The sequence below is a fragment of the Microtus oregoni genome, unplaced genomic scaffold (assembly GCF_018167655.1).
Source record: "Microtus oregoni isolate MIOR12 unplaced genomic scaffold, Mior012 000001F_ref0000356, whole genome shotgun sequence".
Classification (NCBI taxonomy): Eukaryota; Metazoa; Chordata; class Mammalia; order Rodentia; family Cricetidae; genus Microtus; species Microtus oregoni.
The window spans coordinates 5,234,273-5,257,606 of NW_024543060.1; the positions used below are offsets into that span (position 1 = coordinate 5,234,273).

Consider the following 23,334-nt stretch of genomic DNA (forward strand, 5'->3'; position numbering starts at 1 on the left):
GTCCTTTTACAAAACTATTGCCATACCTGGAAACTCCCTCAATAAAATCTGGTACTTCTCATAATCCATGAAGCTCTAGACTTAAGCCACTGGGCTTACAGGATTCATCCTCTCATTTTGGAGATCGTAATCCAATTTCTTTCTAGAGACTGGTTATGTTAATAGGATCTAAAAGCCAACAGTCTCTGCCCAATATAACTGAAAAAGTCAGAGAACTTTGATGTTTAACAAGTACTACCAGGAAAAGCTGAGCTGCTGACATTGCAGATGAGAGAAAACGAGGCACCTATCACACTAGTCATGGCTGACGACACTAGAGCAGCGCTCGACATTCTTGGTTTTGATTCTTTCCATAGCTTAATGTTTTATAGTCATGATGAGATCGCCGAGGGACCAGGAGGAACAGAAAAAATGTCGCAGGTATGGCATGCTTTTACTGTCATACCCATATTGGAATTTAGGGGCTAAATGCACAGGTGGATCACCCAAAAGTTGCCCTGACAGAGGTCATGGCTAAGTGAAAAACACAGTGTGGACAAAAGTACTCCAATAAAAGTCTTCACATCACAAATGTCAGAGACAATCACCCGGGGGACACTTTAGTCCCCCTATTTTATTTTCCATGACACGAGGGAGAGTAGAGCACAGAATATGTGCTTATAGCAGAAGACAAGGCCAGGTGAGGAGAGAAGTCCGCCAGGCACAGAGCAAGTGCTCCTGACTTCCAGCTTTCTGGGCGCCTGAGGCAGAGGCAAGGAGGCCAAGATCAACCTCGTATGGAAACTTCATGAGGGCATTTCCACTTTGCCCATGCCACAGCCACCAAGTGCCTCTAACCTCTAGCCTTCAGGTAATGTCCTTACTACTTTCTCTTAAGATGTTCTCTATCAAGGGATACAGAGCAAACCAACTACAAAGAATCATAAAAGAATAGAATTCAATGAAATGATCATTCTGTTAGTGAAAACTAAAATATGGGGGGGGGGTGACTAAACCAGTAGACATAAAGACAACCAATATAGATTAATCACCACTAATTATACCAAATGTTAATACCACCAAACACTGCAATTAAATGGCGCACATTATCAAAATGGGCAACTCTGCCTACTCCCTGCTCCCACAAGACCCAAGTACTATCAGATTCTGTCTAGAAGAAACCCAGTTGCTCTATAACATCACACAAGGGTGGAAAGTAAGCCAGCAGAAAGATCTCCAGGGCTGACAGGAAGCACACGAGGCTGTATGACAGAACTAACATCCAATAAAATAAACCTCCTAGGGGAGGATGTCAGGTCACTAAGGGCTGCCCTTGAAGGGCTGTGTCACATAGCTTTCTCCGCCAGGATTCTTCCTATCACGTGCTAAAACTACAGCCTGGAACCTCCAAAAGCACGAGTAAGAACAACAGAGCTTTTCTGTCTAAGCTGATATGTTGGGTGTTGCAGTGCCGCATAGCTCACTAAGGCTAACACACTAGGCTGTGCAAACACCAGACAAGGCAGAATTTACTTCCTTGCCAACACACATGCCATGATTCACTAAGAGGGAGCACATACCTGGGTCATAAAACAAGTCTCCACAAATTAAATAAAAGACAATAAAAAAACCCTGAAATTGAACTGCATAGGCACTCTGAACAAAATGAAATCAAATCAGAAATCAGTAAAGTATCAAACAAAACCTCACTGTCCCGAAATATAGAAATCAAACAATTTCCATATAATCCCTGGAATTGGAGAAGAAATAGAAAAGCTATTACATAAAAATTTACAATGAATAATTAAAATATATTACAATAATAATTTAAAATATAAAAATGCATGGTATTTGCATAAAGAAATGCCTAGAAACTGGTAAGGTGGATCTCTGAATTTGGGACCAGTCTGCTCTACAAAGTGAGATTCTATCTCAAAATAAGAAAGAAAGAAAAAGAGCAGTCTTTAAAAAAACCCCACTTTCAATAGTAATATTACAATAGAAAAAGGATAGCCAAGCTTCCACATCTTACTTAAGTCACTAAAAAAGGAATGACCCAGGGGCTGGAAATGTGACTCAGAAGTTAAAAGCAGGTGCTACTCTTGCAGAGGGCCTGAGTTCAGTTCCCAGCACCCCTTATTCCAGTTCCAGAAGATCTGACATACTCTTCTGGTTTCTGTGGGCACCTGCACACACATGCATATACATACATACATACATACATGTAAACAGACATACACATAAAATAAAAATGAAAGAAAATAAAAAAATAAAAGCAATAAATGTCTTTACTGAAGATTGCTAATAGGAAGTAAAGGAAATCTAAATAAATGAGGAAACAGGCCATTTCATGACTGACAACTTGTCAACTCTCTCCTTAGAGACTGTGTCCTATCATTTGAAAACACCCTAACTCTATCACACTTTGCAAGAACGCTGGTCACTGCCAGCTGATTCTGAATTTTACAAAGACATGCAAAGGGCTCAGCCTACCTACAGCAGTCTTGCACATCAATTACAAAGTCGGAGGAGGTATACGATTTGTTTTCAAGACACGCTAAGACGGTACAGTAATCACAACAGTGCAGTACTGGTCTAAAAGCCCAAACCTGCCAGCGGCACTGCACTGTGTGCTCCACAGGTATAGTCCTTTGATTCTAACAAAGGATTGATAAAATCTAAATGGGAAAGGGGAGCTTTAAAAAAATTATCTTGAAACAATTCAATTTCCATACTGGAAAAAAAAAGAAACCTTGACTACCACCTCACAGTGTACATAAAAATTAATTCAAGAGGGGCTCAGAGAGCTAAATGTGAAAACGGAAATTTTAACTAGATGACAACATAGGAGACTAACCTTGTGTTCTGAAAACACGTGGTTTAGTAACAATACAGAAAGCAATGTTAAGAAAGAAAAAATTAGTCATATTAATTCTGCCCTAAGAGATCATCAATAGAATAAATAGTCAAGTACAGACGAAGTTCTTGAATCAAGGGCATGTAACACTCTCCTACCACCCCCCGAAAAAAAGAAAAAAGAGAAAAAGATTAAACACTTCACAAAGGAAATATAATCAGACAGCAGAAGCGTACACTCAAGTGCTCAATGACATTAGTCATCAGGAAAATGCAAATTAAAACCACAATAGATGCCATTACACACCCACCAGAATGGCTAAAATTAAAAGGACTGACAACAGCATGTACTGGTGTGGATGCAGAACCACCAAGTGCTCGCCCATTAGAGGTGGGAGTACAAACTGCACAACCGTTTCTGGCTGGCAGTTTTTCATAACACTAACAAACCTAGCAATTTCTATTACTACCTAAGAGCAATACATACGTTTAACCATAAAACAACCTGAACAAAACTGGTCACAGAGTTCTATTCATAAAGCTGTCAACTACAAGCAGCCCCATGTCCACTGACAGAAGGATGGATACACACACTGCTTGGCAACTGCAGAAGCACGTAACAACACTGTTCAGTAAAAGAAGCCTTCCACAGGAGACTACCTGATGGGCATGGGCATGATTCACCTAAGGCAAGTGGGCAAAAAACCAAAACCAGCAGAAGAACTGCCAATTCTGGGAGGCGAAGGTAAGGGAGGAGTTTCTGGAGGAGCATAAAGGAACTCTGGTGACACAAACATTCTGCACTACTTAACTGGGTCTTGTTAAGTAAGTAGTTCAGGCTGGCCTCAAATTTGAGACCCCCTGCTTCTGTCTCTTGATTGCTAGGATGACACCACAGTTGGCAATGTTCTGAATCTTAACAGTGTTTTGTTACACAGGTCTGTCAAAGCACACCAAGGTAAGCTAAGTCTGTGTATTCTGCTGTGTATAAACTCCCAGGGAAAACCGCCACACGGAATGCTGGTTAACATGGCACGTGCAGAGCATCTGGGAGGACAGCCCAGGTGAGAACACGGAGTTCTCTGGGGTACTCAGCATTTCCTAGCATTCTAGCTTTCCCAAGACACACAAGGACACAGTTACAGGATTTAAAGCCACTGCTGAGGGAGGAGAGGAAGGAACGGAAATGAATTAAAAAAATCTACGAGGAGAAGGTATGACTCACTGGCTTCTCGTGGGTAACTACCCTCTGAAACTTCATCTTGTGAAAACAGTCAAGGCACACTAAATGCAAAACGGGTTCTGGGCAGAGTTGATTAAAAAGGAATAAAACTCCTTTAGAAGATTGTTCTGAGCTATCTGGCAACATTCGCACTCTGGTGACCGGTGACTCAGAAGGCACTATGGTCTTTTCTCCCAAGTGAAGATGTTTTATGAGATGACAGTACTCAGTAACTGTCGGTCTCTGGAGACCTGAAGAGGCTCAGTCGATGGGATAGTGAGTGATTACCAGTGGCCTGCGGGATTCAACAGCTTTTCCAGGGGCCAGGCCTGCACTGTCCTTGAGCAGACCTGTGTTCCTCCACTTTCTGCCTGCAAAGGTTTCAGGCTTCTGGCTACCTGCTGGCCACAAAAAATAACCAGGTTCACACTCTCAGGCTCTTTTGAAGTCTAATCCTAATCTTTGCAGTTAAATAGACAAACAAACAAACAAACAAACAAACCAACCTTTAACTACTCAGGTTAGACACAGGAAGTCCAAGGAGGGACACTTAGTCTATAGTGTGACCCAGGATGCTTAACCTTCAAGACTGGTGGCTTGCCTGCCACCTCACAGAACTGAAGGCCAAGTTTAAAATGAACCCTTGAGCTGGGCGGTAGTGACGCACACGCCCCTTAATACCAGTACTTGGGAGGCAGAGGCAGGCAGATCTCCATGAGCGTAAGGCCAGCTTGGGCTATACAGAGAAACCCTGACTCCAAAATTCCACTGACACATCTTGTCCTACTGAGCAAACTCACATCAGTGCTGTAGCTGGGCTGTGCAATGAGGAAATGCCTACTGTGGCTCAGTACTGAGCCAGCTCCACGAAGGGAGGTGGGCTGCTCTGGAAAACAACTTCTAAAAGAATACATCAAACCAAAACCAGTTTTCCTGGGCTCTTCTTTCATTCACAACGATGCTAACATTTGAAAACAGTTTTGTTTCTAGCTCAGTTCAGAAACTGCTGCCTCAACTGACACATAATGTCCCTTAAACACTTTATTATAGGGAGTTGTATGAAGAATCGACCTCAACAAAGCAAACAAGAGCTCACAAATAGGCACTTTCATATTGCCTCACAAAGGACAGAGACAGGAGTGGGGAGAGAAGGGGCCAAGACACCAGCCCACTTGGGCTGTAGAATAACGGAGCGCCTCACTGAGGTGGCTTCGTGGCTCCTGGCTTGCACTTTTATTACTTCCTAGGAGCCATTCATGAGATTTGCTGCAATGAAGGCTCAAGTCAGTAACATTTTTTAAAGCTAAAAGCAGAGCGCCCCCTTGAGGTAAAGAACAGAACGAGCCTATGCTGGCCCTGGCCAGGCAGCCCCAGAAGAGAGGCTTTGTCCCCTCGTGGGCTTTTTGGACACACATCGTGATCCAAATTGAGTGAATTACAACATAAAACCCAATTTTTATCACAAAAATAGATGACGTATGGCCAAATACTCTGATCACCAAAATATTTATCACCAAACTGTAGCAAGATTGCCAACATTTCAGTTGACGAAAATATCAGAGCAGCTGCACCCCAGAAACTCCGCATTTGCTTGGTCAGCCTGCTCCATCAGTTCTCAGGGCTCAAACCCCACGGGGAACTCGGAGCCAAGTCACAGGAGAGGTGTGCCTTAACACAGACATAGCTGAACTTCACATATATAAACACTGTGTATATGGCTGACAAAATGGCTTATCTGTGCCATGTATCTGTAATCCCAGCTTTTCTGCTGTGAGATGAGAGACAGACAAGGGTCACTAGGCAGCTCAAGGGCTTGGAAGCCTGGAAGGTAAGGCTCAGCAGCAGACTAAAGAGTTGCTGCGGTGGCAGCAAAGCAGAAGCAGAGGACTGAAAGCTGTCTTCTGACCTCCACACAAGCGCCATACATTTTAAGAAGAAATAAAAGAAATAATTTAAAAGTATTTAATGTAAGTAAATAAATCTTCCCAAGCTTGGGTACATATAGAGCCCTTTTCTCAACACAGGTTTCTTAAGTTGAAGGTGTGTATTTGTGTGTGTGTGCGTGTGTGCACACGCGAGGAAGCCAGAGGACATCGGGCTCATTGTCACGTGAGAAGAAAGATTCAGTGGTATTGAAGATAACACTGCTGGGGTTTTTAGAAGCGAATGTGCTCAGTTGGGAACCCAGAGTCACTCCTGCCACTATGTCTCCATCTTGGACTAATGGAGGCTAGTCCCCAACATCATACTTTAACTACACTTATCACATCTGACTCTTGAGTACAAAGAGGAGTGAGCTGAGTTACATCATCACTCCTCTATTCTAAAGTTTTCAGACTGAGGGTTTCACTAAGCATGACTCATATTCACAATGACCAACGTTTTGAACAAATAGTAAAAATAGATGCCATACCACCTAGCTACCGAGGTCCCTGTGGGACAAGTCACATACCCAGAAGTCTAGATTCAGGGACACAGAGTTTACCAGTATTTATCAGTCAAACACAAGCACTTGCTCACCACACATTCTTCCAGAGGATCAATCTTTTATGCAACCCCTCAAGCTATCCCTAACTTCTATTTACATTTATGAAACACCATCTTTATTTAAATTTCACAAGCCCAAAGGAAAGCAACAGGGGAAGGAAGGGACAAAGGAAAGTATAAGCTCATTCCAGGAGGTAACCCTACCAAAGTCATCACTGTTGATCTCTGATAGCAGAGTGACCACTTAAAGTCCATTCTCACGTGTATTCAGGCTTTAGCTTCGGGTCAAAAAGCTCCCCTCATGTCCATTCTTGGCCTGATACTATTTATCACCACAAAAAAGCCTATGAGGCAGCACTATTTCACCCACCTTGTAATCAGCAGCATGACAGTCTCCTTCCCTTTCACAAGAGAAGCCAAAGTCTGATGGTGCTAGGGGTGTTGGAAAGAGAACCACTCTCTTTTTAACATTCCAGTGCATGCGTGTGCGCACACGCACACACACACACACGCACGCGCACACACACACACACACACACACACCTTTTACGCCTAGCAATTTCTAACTTCAGGCTCTGAAGGTAGCCTGGGGTTTCTATTCCCACTTGGCCATCAACTACCTGTGTTAAGCCTGGGTAAGCAGCTTTACGTCTCTAGGCTCTGGATTCCTCCAATGTAAAGCAGAGGAAATCTGAACACCACACTCAAAGGCTCACTGTGAAGTGAATCACAATGGTTCCACAACAAATGTAAGCCTCCTTTACTCTCAGCTCTTCTTCCTCCTTCCTCAGTGATGATCTTGGCCTGTGACAACCACACAGATAGGCCTGGGTAGACACATACATGATGGGACCGTACAGCACAAACTGTTCTGAACATTGCTTTTTGTCTTAGCACACCTTGGAGATGCAAAACTCTTCTACTAGATGAAAGCATTCCTCCACGAGGCTGTGAATATCACCTATGACTGAAAATCTCCACTGTGTACCTACAGCCAAGACTTCCTTTTCTGGACCCTACAGGACATCTCTATATACATCATGGGCATTTCAAAGATAACAAACCAAAAGTAAACTTCTTAATTTCCTCCATCAAACCTGAGCTTTCCTACTTTAGCATATATTTCCATCCAGTTACTCACGTATCCAACGAAGGCTTGGCTTTTGATGCCTCTAATCAGTCTCTTCTCCATTATCACTGCCACTACCCTTGGTGAACCAAGGTGAGAAGGAAGCTTAGAGGCTTCTCACATTCCCATGGTAACCCTCTAACCTGTCAGTCAGAAGACAGTTCAATGACCTTGCCTGTTAACAAAGATGTGTTGGCTTGAAACAACATACTTCTACATTTCATACAAGCTCCAGCTCCTTGAAATACATAATTTGGCCCACGCTGAGTCTTTCAACGTCACCTGAGGACATTCCCTTGCTCACTGGAGTATAACCCAGTGGCCTGTGGAAAGAGCTCTCCCTTCTCAGTGTCCTCCTTGTGCCCTAAGGAAGGTCTCAGACTCGCCATCCTACAGCAGGACCGTGTCACACCACGCCCTTTCCATCATACCCTTTACTCTGTAAGACACCGATATAAAAGGAAAGCACCACAAGGACACACAGCTCTGTCTTGTTCACCATGCTGTGCCCACTGCCTGTAACTGCATAGACACGCGGTGGTTTGAGTAAGAATGGCCCCCACGGGCTCATATATTTGAATGCTTGGTCACCAGGGAGTGGAATTCTTTAGAACAATTAGGAGGTGTGGCTCCATGAAAATAATTCTTTCCCAGACACAGACATACACAAAGAAAGAGTACAAGAAATTCAGAATATATACACAGAAAGGATCACATTTTCACAGGGAGCTGCTAGGAGGATGAGCAGACGGTCACTCAGAGTGAGAAAATAGGGCTTCTTACTTGATTGCCTCAAGAACATTGTTTGAAGTGTGGCCTGATAAAGCATCATGCAAATTTCGGATAAAATAATCTCTGTATTCTTCTGGAAGGGCCATGAACGTTCCACCCATCACGATGAACTCCACCTTGTCCACGGAGTGACCAAGCTGCTTTAGCTGGAAGAAACACACACTCATCAGAGCATCACCCTAGAGAAGCTGCAGGATTTCCAATTTCATCTTATAGTCGCACCAGCACAGTTTACAGTAAAACACATGTTGTTAATTCAGTGCATTTAAAAAACAATTCCTGGGGGGCTGGAGAGATGGCTCAGAGGTTAAGAGCACTGGCTGCTCTTCCAGAGGTCCTGAGTTCAATTCCCAGCAACCACATATTATAGCAACCATCTGTACTGAGATCTGGCGCCCTCCTCTGGTGTGCGGGCATACATGGAGGCAGAATGTTGTATACATAATAAATAAATCTTAAAAAAAGAACAAAAAACAAAAACAAAAAAATTCCTGCTCAAAAAAGATGGGAAAGAGAATTAAAACTGAAGCAGAAGCCAGACTTCAATGCTGACAGTTAAATAGGAACTTAACAACAGGAAGAGTTTTAAGATATAACAGAATATAATAAATAAAAAATCAATATAATGTAGTATCAAATACTGCAAAAATTTACTGATCATATATTTTATGTCTGACTTCACAGTAGAAACACACAGTGGCGGGTGATGCATAACCTGGACTTAGTGCACAGGGAGAAAGAGGAGTACTAGGTAGAGTGAGACTTGAAGATGCAATCTAAAGACGACTGTGGGCACAGGCCCTCAGGATGCTACTGGAAAACCAAAGCACTAACTGACTGCCCCAAAATGAAATATCGCATCTTTCCTACTTCAGGGCAGAAGGGCACAACTGTCCACTCGGTCAGCTACAATAAACCTGGATTTGAAGTTTTAAAAGTTTTTAAATTTCTTGTTGTATGTTAGGTATAAGGAAACTGGATCAAAATGTCAAATTATGAACTAGAATATATCATGTAATGACTATCTCCATGGAACCTTTCAAAAATAGTTGTTTCTGCAAGTACCAAGTAGCAACTGCTGTTACTGTGTCTGTGCATCTGAGTCAGCGTGTGTCTCCCCATGAACATTACACGGCTAACAGAAAACTGTCCTGGTAGCATCTACAAAAGCTCCTGCTAGGACTCCAAGCCAAACTCCACACTCACCTCCAGAGGTGGAGACCCACCCCACTGCCACTGTCACTGTTTCCCATGGCTCTACTACATGTACAGTTAGAAAAGAATTGTTACTCTATGTGATTCTCATAATGTCTAAACCTAGGATCTTCAAACATTTTAGTAAGTATACCTTTTCATACTCTGTTAAGACATTTTTAGTAGTATACCATTTCATACTCTGTTAAGACAGTTTTCCATCTTGCGATGGCTATTCTTGGTTGTCAACTTGACTACATCTGGAATTAACGAAAACCTAAATGACTGGGTATACCTGTGAGGGATTTTTTTTCTTAATTAAATCATCTGAAGTAGAAAACCCCCTTCTAATCCAGATCTTTCGAGGTGGGAAGATCTCTGCCACACCTTCTGCTGGAAGCCTAAAGAACAGGGAGAAGGAAGCTCTCTCTGCCTGCTTATTCTTGCTCTTGCTACCAAGACCATCCCTTCATTAGCTTCAGAGCTCACTTCTTTGGGGCTCCCCATATACTGAAGGTCGGCTGAGATATTCTGCTTCGTAGACTGAACTACTGGATTCTTAGACCATCTGTTCATAGGCAGCTATTGCTAGATTAGCTGGCCCGCAGCCTGAAAATCATTTCATTTTATAAGTTCTGTTCTATTGATCCTGACTAATATTATTTTAAATGAGTTACATACCATATTTGAATACAAAAACGAGGTCAAAGTCAGTTCAGAACACGTTTTCCCAAGCCTCATGGGCTCCCCGGGTAGGGTCCTCTTACAGCAAACACTCCTGCCCTACATGTGCTTGGGTGACAGCAAAGTGATCACTAGAACTGGTGGTGTTCAACAACAGACACCCAAACCCAGAAGCAACGTGTGTACTATACGCTCTATTTTAGACCTTCTATTTATATCGCCATGTAAATTACTATAACAACTACAGATGGTGCTTACATTTTAACACTTGTCAACTATGTTTAGAGAAGTTCAAGATCACCATCATAGTACTAGCTTTAACCTGTTGTGTTAATGTATAAATTATATGCAATAAAATCCACCCCCTTTAAAAGGCACAAATGGGGAGTTTGATGGAGTATACATCACCACGGTCATGGCACAGAACAAGTCCACAAGACCCAAACAGCCACCCACACCATTTTTCTGTAAACTGCCTGCTCTCACTGACCAAGCCTGTCACACTTCTTCACCTGGCTCTGGAAGCTGACGTTCAACCCCTTGTTGACTGTTAAAGAACTTTTACACACTTCCATAAGTGACTTCCTTCAAACTGAGAGGAGTACAAGAATATAAAAGCCTTCAAGGAAACAGGAGTCTCTAAGGAGTGCAAGTCTAACCACACACGGCACAGAAAGTCTCTCCAGATGAGCGTAAAATTACACTCTTCTCTCCTTCACAACGACTCCAAATCAAGCAACGTCACGGCAACACTTGAAGCACAAAAAACAATTTAAAAGTTTCTTTACCTGCTCAATCCGATGTCTTGTCTGCAGATAAGGGTCGTATCTAGCACGAATAGCTCGCATGGAAGTTGGCTAAGTAAATAAGGAAAAAATATATTAAAGTCATAACAAATTAAAAAAATACTGAAGGAGTGAAGGGTTGTATTAAAATTAAACTACTCAAGGGATTTTAACACTAAAGCCATGCCTCATATCCCACCTTCCTTTCTCAGTTTTGGCAAGGTGCAGAACATCAGGTTAGTCCCTACCACACTGCTGAGGGTACCTCAACAGCAGGGCATCTTCTTGGTTTTCAGTCACCTTCTGTGGAAATGTAATGACATCCAAAGCATAGGGTGCACACACACCGATGGGCATACATACAAGAGAGTCATGTAGCAAAATGCTCTTTGCACAAAGCCTTTATTGTTACACAAGGGTTCTAATGGTTCAGCAAATTGTCTTGACGCCACTATCACACTGGAAACTACCGTGATGAAGCAGTTTCCTAGCATACAAGGACGATAAGCTTCTTTTTGGAACAGCAGCAGGTGGAAACTATTATAGAGACCCACAACTGGTCAGAATACAGAAAGTAAGTGATAGCGGAGTGGCTAACTCCAGCTGATACAACCTCTACACCAAACGCTCAGGGAGAGGTGGGCAGAAAACCAGGTCATGTCTTTTAGATGTGACAGGGATAAATACACTTACAAGGTCCCAACAAATGACTATCTGAACAAGACAATGACATTACCAGCTGACATGCCAACATGGATGGGGATTTCCTAAAGCCCTACCACTAGAAAATGAGCTACAGGCAATCGATGGTGCTGAGAAAGGGAGAATCAGTTTTTTCCAGGGACAAGCGCTCTGATCGATTATCTAATTCCCAAAGTCCTTGTGGTTAGGAAGTTGAGATAGGAATACTATTAAAAGGTTGAGGTCAATCTGAGTTATAAAGAGAAATGTCTAAAAAAAAAAACCACACACACACACACACACACAAAACACACACACACACATATATATATTCTATGCCTCAAATTCTTCACCATAAAACTGAGATAATCACAGTATCTTGTTTCCAAATACTGCTGAAAGGGTTGGAGTGGCAAAGCACTTGGGACAGTGGTCGGAAATAATAGTAAGAAATGCTCATGTTAGCACTGCTCCAGTGGCTTGGCACACATATGGTCAAATATCTGGCAAAAAGCTTTCTAATCAGGAAAAAAGCCCACACTTCTAAGAACGTTGGTACCTGTCATGCCACACTCTGGATCACAGCACTTAGTCAGGATTAAGTCTTTACCTCGTAGCCTGTGTAAGACTGGGTTGAGTACTCAAAATCCGAGTCAGGTCCTCCAGGGCAGTATCTAGACACAACAGAAAGGGAGGGCAGGTGAAATACTAGGTCCAACAGAAAATCCTGCTATCAAAGCGGCTTTGCCATCACCTCAAACAGCAGTCCGCTCTCGCAGCATTGTTTACCAACAAGCAAACAAGACAGTAAGTGAAGGAACATGACGACATTCGTGTCCAGAACACTGCAGGCAAAGATCTTTACATCTTAATGAGGGAGCCCAGTTTGTCCAGTTTGGATGATTCTATGCTTTCCTGGGGCCCATATTCAGGAAAATTTCCCTCCCATTTAATCTTCCTACTCAAGCCATGCATTTGTACCCATGAATTCTTCTCAATGCCTCAACTACAGAAATCTAACAGCTATTTATAAGAATAATTTAAAAACTTTGATATTTTTCTGGTCCAAATTCATTTTGAATTTGATGCTGGAATCCAGGAAGCTTGTTAGTCACAGATGTCCGTTATCCCAAGCTCATAACCTATGGTATTTCAGCACTGCAGCAGTGGTTGCTCCACTTTCAAAGTGCTGAAATACCTTACCAAAGCTGCGAGTCTATGCAGCAACATCTTAATATCATCAGCCTGCACTTGCAGGGCATTAGAAAATCTACTTACTAGTTTAACTGAAACACACACACCAACTTGTCAAAATCATACTTACACACATATATTCCCTGTAAAATTGATGTGTGGACATCTGTGAGGTTTGCACATCACAGCCACAACAGCAATCTATAAAAGAAAGATTAATTAAAAAGCTATCACTGAAAAATTAACACAGTTCTACAGAGTGGTTACCTTACGAGCGAGGGAAAGGAATGTAACTGGAGCTGCACATTAGGGTCTTCATGATATGAAGAGGGGAAAGATCGATGCAACCTGAAGAGAAATCTGGGTATCTCTCTCAAAATACGGATGGCGCTACACCCTAAAGCTGAATTCTTTTATACTGATAATATCTGAATTGTATATATGAGTTTTATAATTGGTTTTATGGTAAATACAGAATAAGGAACTGTTATTAGTAATTTGTGGTGATGGAGACTGCATCCAGAGTCTTTGAGCACTACTCCTCCACTGAGCTGTAAACCCAGTACTGGAAATTAATTTTTAAGGTTTGGATGAGTCTTATTCTCTCTCTAGTTTTTTTGCTAAAATATCGACAAAGGTCACTATATATATTAAACCTAATCATTATTATTCAAATTCCACAACACTCTAGATTTCAATCTATAGCAGAAAGCAGGGAAGTTAGGGACCAGACTGATCCAGAGTCTATGTGTAAAATCTCAGAGTACCTGACTGAGTCCAGGATGGGTGAGGGAAAGAGCCTGCTTGAGAAAAGGCTGGTAGCAAAGATTTTAAGGCTAGGCCGGGCTGTGGTGGTGCATGCATTTAATCCCAGCACTCGGGATGCAGAGGCAGTTGAATCTCTTTGAGTTCAAGGCCAGCCTGGTCTACAAGAGCTAGTTCCAGGACAGCTACACAGGAAAGCCCTGTCTCGAAAAACAAAAAACAAACAAAAAACAAAAGATATTAAGGCTATTAAGATATTAACACAGGAAGTAGCTGACCAGATAGAGCCACACTAAGGCTAACATGAGCAGGATTTCCTACAGACAGAGAGGAAGCTGTACGTGTAACAGAGAGAATCAGAATGAAGCCCAGGGCTGAAGAAACTAAAGTATTGTTCTCCAAATACAGTTGTTGACAGATCAAGACACCCTGAAACAGATGGAAGTGTGCTTATGTAAGCACACACATGTGTGCAGATTACCAAAAAGGCATGACCCAGCTCTAGTTACACAGAAGCAGTAGTTAAAGCAAACTGAGAAATGTGCTAGGAATGACAATCTTCACTATGAAGATAATGAAACCAAGGAAAGACAGGACAGGTATGTTCTGAGGAGCCATGGCAACCAGGTTCAGCAGGGATTCTGAACTGAGATGTTATTGAAACAGCAGGTGGTGAGAAGAAGACAGCAACGCACACAAGCTAAACTCCCGGGTTTTCATTTTTGTTTTTTAAGTTTTTGTGTGTGTACAAGTACTTGTTAATAACATATGTGCATCAGATTTGAAAGCACATTGTATGTAAAAATTGTGGGGTTCAACTGTCTACAAATATCAGAATCCAGAAGAGTAAGTCACTAAAGTAGCCAACACAGGCACTGGAAATGTCATATCCTGATCCAGACAGCATACCAAACATACTGGGTCATACGATGAACACAGACTTCAACTCTGGAACCCCTTTCCAATGAACCCTAATCCTGACCCTGCCCATTTCCCCTGGCCTCTCACACTCAGCGATCCTAGAGCCTCAATCCCAATTCAGCCCATAATGCTTTACAGAGATCAGGACAAGAGTTCCCAACACAGCCTTACATTTCTGAACTGCTATGCAGGCTGGACCTGGACTAACTTTCTCGAAACTTGTCCTGCTCATATCAGGACCCTATACAGGCACCTGAAATGGTTTCTTGTTATCTGGTTTCTTTGCCAGATGTACGTGACTGTTTACAAGCTAATCCTAAACAAGGTCCCTAGTTGTCTCAGATGAACTCAGTATGAGTTCAAAGGTCAGTGTGGTATCTACAGTGAGACTGTCTCAAAAAGAAAATCATCAATCAAGTGAACTCTGAGTTTCCACCCATCTGTGGCACTCCCTGCCTGCACCCTTCACGCCCCTCCTACCTCTGTGATCTCTTTCCTATTCCTTTCTTGTTCCCAACACTCTGAGCCCGACCCCTCCCCCATAATCCAAGCATACTCACAGGTCAGGAAAGCACCATGCTTTCTGCTGGGGCTCCCTTTTGCTGTGGGGACCCGTATCTCTGGACACCCATGCACTCCCTATTGGAGATTTACTCCATAATCATCACATATAAAACTACCCTGCTGGGGCTGGAGAGATGGCTCAGCGGTTCAGAGCACTGGCTGCCCTTCCAGAGGAGCTGGGTTCAAGTCCCAGCATGCACATGACAGCTCATGGCTGACTGTAACCCCAGCTTCAAGGGATCTGACACCCTCACACATACATGCAGGCAAACATCAATACACATACAATAAAAATAAATTAAAAAGCGAAACAAAAGGAAAGAAAACCCTACCCTGCACCATGATATGATTTTTAGAAGTACCAACTGGAAGCTATCAGCAATAAGAGGGTCAGCAACAGTTGTTATAGTGCTAAGTGACCGAGCCTCAATCTTTAAAGACACTACAAAAACTGCTTTAAGCATACTGGCTGGCTTCCTTTCCCTTTCAGCATCGCTGCACCCCTCTTCACTCGAGCACACAGAACGACAGACTTCAGGAGTCTGAGCTCCCCACCCCACCTCGTCATCGCCACCACCAGTTCTCCAGCTCAGCCACTTACCCCACTGGCAGTCCTGATGGGTTTGGCCCTTAACTTGGGAATCAGGGCCTTTCGATAGTGAGGAGGGACCGCAGCGATGATGTCCACCAGGCGGGGCTGGGATGAAAGGCCATACTTGGAAGCTGTCTTGGTTTTCACTCTGAAACCCAAGCATTTAGAGTTATCAAGATCACAGCACTTCAGGCACAAGTTACTGACAGAATGATGTGTACACATAACATCTGGCCCTGCTCTACCCTTCACTGGGGGCAAGAGCGGCTTAACAACCTATACACTAAGGAAACAAAGGTCAAAATCTGTTAGTAAGCACCCTGCTTTCCTTTAACCCTAAACACTAGGAAGTAAAGCAGGACTGTGGGCCCAGGATAATGGCATAGTGAAGGTCTCTTTCCAAACCTTTCCACCCTAAAGAACTACTCTGAGCTAACTACCTTTTCAGTCTCGCTGTTGACATTTGGGACTGTGTGTAGACTTTGCCATGTGTCCCCAGGAAGAAATCAACCCAATCAAGAACTACTTCCTTGGATAAAATATAATATATAAAAGCAACAACAAATCAAACCAGAATACAAATTCTAGAATCTACCTTACCTATTAAAAAACAAGAGCTAGTTCTAGGACAGGAACCAAAAGCTACGGAAAAACCCTGTCTCGAAAAATCAAAAAAAAAAAAAACAAAAAAACAAAAAAACAAAAACCAAAAAACAAAACAATTCTGTCTCCTCCTACCTATGACCCTATCTATAACCCCAAGAGTATCTTCTGTTCAAATAATTACTTTAATTCCTAAACCCCTCTTCCATTTGTCTTGCTATACCCAGGTTAGCTTCGGACTCAAAATTCTCCCTCTGCCCCTGAATGCTGAGATTACAGATGCGTGGTGTATCCAGCTTATCCCTTTATCTTTTCTACAATTTGACCAGCTTTGCTTTTCTTTGTGCCCACTAGCCAAATCCTACCGGTGGCATTGTCTTCTAATTGATCTACCTAGACAAAATCTGTGGGCTGCTCACAATGTTTTCAGCTAACTGAATAGCTAGCACGCACAGGCAACTATCCGCATATGTGGTATGTCAGGTGTAAGCCACAGTCCTTTCTTGTGATGTGTTGTGGCTAAGCTCATACACATACACCACAGGCAAGGGCTGCTTCCCGAATACAGGAAGGGACTTTAACATGTGCTGGGGAAATTAGGGAAGACAGACCAGAGAAGCGCTCAGGTCTCAAGCAGTAGACACAGGGATGTCACTCTAAGACATTGTAGGAAAAGCTTTAGACTAGAATGCTTTCAGAGTCACAAGAGGACAATTATGACTCACTTATTCCTTTAGCAAATGCTTTCTAAGCACAGTGTTCAAAGGAAAAGGTTGGGTACAGCCACCTTAAGAAACGGAGAACTGGTCTACAAGAGGTCATGGATGTGGTGATTACATGACATAGTGGGGAGAACCCTTTCTCTGTGAACATATATAAAGAACAAATGCAGTAAAGAAAATAAGGAGCAGAGATGAACTCAATCGAGAGTGTACCAAAGATCAAGGTGAACACGAATGTGTGGTAGAGATGGCTGGGAGGAGATAAGGGCACCAAAGTGCTTCCAAGCAGACAGGAGAAAATGGGATGTGAGGTGATGGTGCAAAGGAATAAATGGGCTTTGGTTCCAAATCGCCATCTGTCAAGGATTACTCCCCCCTGGATGACTTACCGCCTCCACCTCTCAGATCACCCGTCTGTCAGTGAGGATGACACCTGCACCCAGCCCATACTGCTTTCATTTGGTTTTTAACTTTGTTTTTTCTTCTTTTTTTAGTTTTTCAAGACAGGGTTTCTCTGTAGCTTTGGAGCCTGTCCTGGAACTAGCTCTTGTAGACCAGGCTGGCCTCGAACTCCCAGAGATCCGCCTGCCTCTGCCTCCCGAGTGCTGGGATTAAAGGTGTGTGCCACCACCGCCCATCCAAGTTTGTTTTTTCAATACACATGTGCATGCCTGTGTTCATGTGCCACTGCGGCAGTGTAGAGGTCAGAGGACAGCTTTTGGGAGTTGGTTTCCCCCATCCCCTACACTTTCACCTACTAGACCATCTTGCTGGCCCCTTGTGTGGCTAATTTTATGCCAATTTGACATAGGTTAGAATCATCTGAGAAGAGGGAATCCCAGCTGAGAAAATGCCTCCAATAAGATTGGGCCGTAGGCTATCCTGTAGTATAGTTTTTTTTTTCTTTTTTTGTTTTTTTGGGACAAGGTTTCTCTGTAGCTTTGGTGGAGTAGTTTCTTTTTTTTTTTAAATATTTATTTATTTATTATGTATACAATATTCTGTCTGCATGTATTCCTGCAGGCCAGAAGAGGGCACCAGACCTCATTACAGATGGTTGTGAGCCACCATGTGGTTGCTGGGAATTGAACTCAGGACCTTTGGAAGAGCAGGCAATGCTCTTAACCGCTGAGCCATCTCTCCAGCCCCTAGTTTCTTAATTAGTGTTTAAGATGGCTGTACCTAACCTCTTCTACCATGCTTAGAAAGCATTTGCTAAAGGAATAAATGAGTTGTAATTGTCCTTTTTTGGCTATGAAAGTATACCATTCTATAGTTTTTCCTCCAGCTCATTAAGCCTCTGGGCTGATGATCCGGTTCAATAATAAAGCAGGCTGAACACACCATGGGGAGCAAGCCAGTAAGCAGCACCTTCTTTGGCCACTGTATCAGTTCCTGCCTCCAGGTTCCTGCTTTGAGTTCCTGTCCTGACTTCCCTCAGTGATAGAGCTTGACCTGAGAGTTGAAAAAAAATGAAAAAAACCCTTTCCTCCAAAGGTTGCTTTTGGTCATGGTATTTCATCATAGCAACAGTAACCCAAACTAAGAAATTAGTAGCAGGAAGTGGGGTATTGCTGTGACAGACCTGATCATGTTGTTTTGGTAGGATTGTGGAAGGACTTGGAATTTTGGCCTGGAAAAGCCACTGAGAAGTTAAGAGCTCAGTGGACTGTTTTGTAGGAGCGTAGAAGATAAGCACACTGAGAGCAATGCAGAATATGGAGGCCTGGCTTGCGAAGTTTCAGAGGGAAGTCAAGACTCTACCTGGCCATTTGTGTGACAAATATGTGGTGTCTAGTGGAAAACTCAGCTACGAATAACAAGAGACCAGAATTGCTAAATTAAACCTTTGTTTTGTTGGAGCAATGGATGCTGGTTGGCTGGGGCTGAAGAACCAGCTGTGATTAAGAAGAGACCAGCATCACTGAGATAAAGTCTACTGGGAAGTGTTTCCCCAGAGTTAGCACATGCAAACTGTGTTCAAAGGTAGCCAAGGTCGGGGCTGGAGAGATGGCTCAGTGGTTAAGAGCATTGCCTGCTCTTCCAAAGGTCCTGAGTTCAATTCCCAGCAACCACATGGTGGCTCACAACCATCTGTAAAGAGGTCTGGTGCCCTCTTCTGGCCTGCAGACATGCACACAGACAGAATATTGTATACATAATAAATAAATAAATTTTTTTTTAAAAAAAAAAGGTGGCCAAGGTTGTACTTTGTGCTGGCAGTCAAACCTGGTCACGTGTATCCCAAGTAGTACAGGTTTTGAAGCCATGAAACAATCGTGGAAAGCAATTGAGGCTTGGCACTATGAGAGGTCAGTGGTGAAGGTATACCCAGCATAGTAGTGGAAACCCCAGGATTGAAGGGGCCATGAAAAAGCTGAGGCTTGGCACCACGAAGAGAGCCCAGGAAAGGCTACTGGTTAAAGTGCAGCCCAGTTGTAGAAGACCTCAACATTTTGAAGATCCCAGTACCATGAGGTGATCACCAAGAACAGCAGAAGCCGTGGAGTGGAGCCAGCCAGACCCTAGAAGGCGAGCTGTGTGTGCTGCAGAGGGCGGAGCTAGAGAAGGGGGCCAAGTACCCCGGAGGAGCCCAGAAGGTCATGAGTGAATCCCAGACATTGGACATTGAATTATTTACATTATTCAGATTGGGACTGTGCCTTGGTTCTTCCCTCTTGAAATAAAAAAGTATTTAACTTAATTTTGATTTCTACAGGAGCCCATAGTTGAAAGACTTGAACTTTTAAAAGGGATTTTAGATTTTTAAGGAGAATGAACTTTTAATCTGCTTGAATTGTAAAGATGGTGCAACTTTAAAGTTATTTATGTTTTATAGTGTGATATTAGTATTGGTGTGCCATCTGAGGGATAAGTGAGAAAGAAAAGGTTCTAAGTAAAAAGTGTAGGCAATCTCCGTTTACAGAAAAGTGTTGTGCTTATGTGTCAAGCTGACAAGCAAGATGTGACTGTCTCGCCGCAAAAGGTTAGCCACCGAACCACGTGGCTAACATGGACAAGAATAATGGGCTAATATAGGTTATAAGAGTTAATAAGAAGCTTGAGCTAATGGGCCAATCAGTTTATAATTAATGTAGACCTCTGTGTGATTTCTTTGGGGCTAAACGGCTGTGGGACCTGGTGGGACAGAAAACGTCAGTCAACAGAATGGTGCCCACATGGACAGCTGCAGCCACATAAAGCCTGAGAGAGCCCAGGAAGTAAATCTAGACAGAAAAGAATAGAGTTAAGCACGGCTTATTGATAGCAGCATTTTCCTGGGTGGGCTCTGCTTGCTTGAGGCAAGCACTCTCATTTAAGAGAGGCTTCCTGACTCAGTTTTAGCTGCAAAACCTTGCAGCTCTTTTTAGAGGTCCTGCCACAAAACACTTGAATGGTGTTGATGCAAATTTTTTGGTGGTGGCAGGGACCTTGAAACACTGTAAAGTTGTGGTAATAAACAATAGCTATGGCTGGTACCTCTACCATGAGGTTGAAATCTCATAAAGCTAAGGAATGGGCTGGATCCAGCCATCAAAGCCACGACTTTAATCCTAGCCATATCATTTAGCAAATTGAAGACTCATGTAGTTAGAAAAAGAGAGATGCTGTAAAGATAGTTTCAGAAGAAAAAGCCTCTAAACAGTTTAGTGTGTTTAAAAACAAATACAGGCTTGGGAGAGAAAAGAAAAAAGGTTAAAGTCCTTAAAATAAAAAAGAAAGAGTAGTTGGGTGTGGTGGCACACACCTTTAATCCCAACACTTGGGAGGCAGAGGCAGGTGGGTCTCTGTGAGTTCAAGGACAAAGTTCAAGGTCTACAGAGTGAGTTCCAGGACAAAGATACACAGTGAAAACCTGTCTCAAAAAGCCAAAAATTAAAAATAAAAGAAATAAAGTTTAAAATAAAGCCACATAAAGATGGAAAACACAAAGAGAATCTGGATACTGTATGTTATTATGTTCTCTTTGAATTGTTTGAATGCTGAGGAAGGAGCAACAGCTGCTAAAAGATATTTGCTTATAAATGCTGCTGAATTAATCCAAGATAGGTATTTTGTAAATGCCTTGACTTCAAAATTGAAGTAAAAAACGATATGTTACTTTGGAGAAGAGGTTTTGCTTTTGTTTCTACAGGAAATAAGAGGCTGTACATTTATTTTGGGTTAATAAAAATAAGGTTTTTTCAAGGACGACCCCCTGAGAAATCTCCGAAAGGAGTGGATGGCCCAGATGTCTGAGTTCAACACCCAAGACTGCTGGCTGAGATGATCAAGCCTCACAGGATATTCCACTCAGGACTTGATCACAATTCTAAATTTTCTTTAGGTCACCATAAGATTATCAGCACCCCCAACCAGGAGGAAGTAGCCTGAAAAACTAAGCCCACATTCTCCCAAAATGGACTATGGATATTTTCCTTTGTTTAGAATGTTGGTTACAAGTTGTTATGGATAATGGTACAGAGAAAAGCTAAACAAAGGATATTAGATTCAGAGTTCTTGTTCTTTAAAAAAAAAGTGGGGGGGGGGGGTTCTGTGGGACAAGGTTTTACCCTGTAAACATTTGTTTCTTGTACTTGTTTAATAAAATGCTGATTGGCCGGTAGCCGGGAGGAAGTATAGGCGCGGTGACCATGCAGGAAGTAGAGGTGGGACAATGAGAACAGAAGAATTCTGGGAAAAAGGATTCTGCAGTCTGCAGCTGTGATCCAGACACAGAGCAAGCAAGATGTGACTGTCTCGCTGCAAAAGGTACTGAGCCACATGGCTAACATGGACAAGAATAATGGGCTAATATAAGTTATAAGAGTTAATAAGAAGCTTGAGCTAATGGGCCAATTAGTTTATAATTAGAGAGAGAGAGAAATGGTCTATAAGTTTGAGCTATAGGCAAGCCTGTCAGGCATTTACTGATGGGGGAGGGTCCAGCCTATTGCGGGTACCACCCCTGGGCTGATGGCCTGGGTTCTATAAGAAAGGCGGAGCAAGTCATGGGAAACAAACCAGTAAGCAGCACTCCACTATGGCCTCTACATCAGTTCCTGCCTCTGGGTTCCTGCCCTGTTTGAGTTTCTGCCTGCCCTGATTTCTCTCAGTGACAGATGGTACCTAGAAGTGTAAGCCAAATAAACCCTTTCCTCCCCAAGCTGCTTTGGTAATGGTGTTTCATCACAGCAATAAAAACTCAAACTAAGACACCCCTCATCAAGTTCCTGAGAGGATTAACTCAGCCATTACCTGCACTGCCCTTGTACCAGTGCCTGAGATACTGGGAGTACCCCATAAAGATGGAGGCAATTAGATTAGGAGGCTCGGACACAGCTTACTCATTGTGAAGGACATGATAGGACAAGGCAGAAATCTCCGATTCTTAATGACTACACAGAAAACAGGTAGCGCAGGATCAGTTAACACAACTCTCCCACTTGGCATAGCGGGGCATGCTGGTAATTCCAGAACTTGGAAGGAAAAGGCAAGAGGAATGGCTTAAGTGTGAGGAGATCTTGGGCTTCAAAGTGAGGCCATGTATCAGACAGTTAGACAGACAGCCTGTTACTTAAGAACAAAACTGCAAGATTGCCCACTTATAGCTGCACTTACTTATTGAGATCGATGTCTCTCCCATGTTCGTGGGCATCAATCAGCTGCTTGATAACATCTCCTATAGTCAACAGCATCAGCTCAGCAGGGCTGAGATCTCCTGTAAAGATTTTAACAGCAGCAAAAGTCTCATCAACATTTTTTACGTTTATTTATTTATTCGTATATATGTACATATGTAACACATGTATACACATGGGCATGCGCATGCAATAAAGTATGGAGGACGGGAGTTGGTTCTTTCCTTCCACTGCATGGGTTCTTAGCTTATCAGGCTTGGTGGAAAGTGGCCTTACCACAGAGCCATCTTGCCAGCCCTCAGTAAAGATTTAACAATCTTACTTAGTAATTTTCCTTCCAAAATCATCTCAAGAACAGCTCAGGGGCATCTAATTCTAAAATAATTTCAAACATGCCAAACACATAGCTCAAGAGGAGGAGACACTAAATCTGTATTGTTCACAATCTGAACATCTTTTGTATTTTCAATTAATGAGCCTCTCAAAAACAAACAAACCAAAAAACAAAACAAAACAAAAATAACAACAAAAAAACCAAACCAA

The 23,334-nt window shown here is 42.7% G+C and overlaps 1 protein-coding gene across 1 annotated transcript in view; it reads right to left on the reverse strand.

Moving 5' to 3' along the window:
* Positions 1 to 23,334, reverse strand: part of Elp3 (elongator acetyltransferase complex subunit 3) — a 65,603-nt gene that overhangs the window by 38,264 nt on the left and 4,005 nt on the right. The window contains exons 2-7 of the mRNA XM_041672933.1: positions 22,772 to 22,871; positions 15,855 to 15,993; positions 13,134 to 13,204; positions 12,420 to 12,483; positions 11,132 to 11,200; positions 8,457 to 8,611 (exon numbers count right to left, since the gene is read on the reverse strand). Of these exons, the coding sequence (XP_041528867.1) occupies positions 8,457 to 8,611; positions 11,132 to 11,200; positions 12,420 to 12,483; positions 13,134 to 13,204; positions 15,855 to 15,993; positions 22,772 to 22,871 (598 nt within the window). The remainder of the gene's footprint in view (positions 1 to 8,456; positions 8,612 to 11,131; positions 11,201 to 12,419; positions 12,484 to 13,133; positions 13,205 to 15,854; positions 15,994 to 22,771; positions 22,872 to 23,334) is intronic.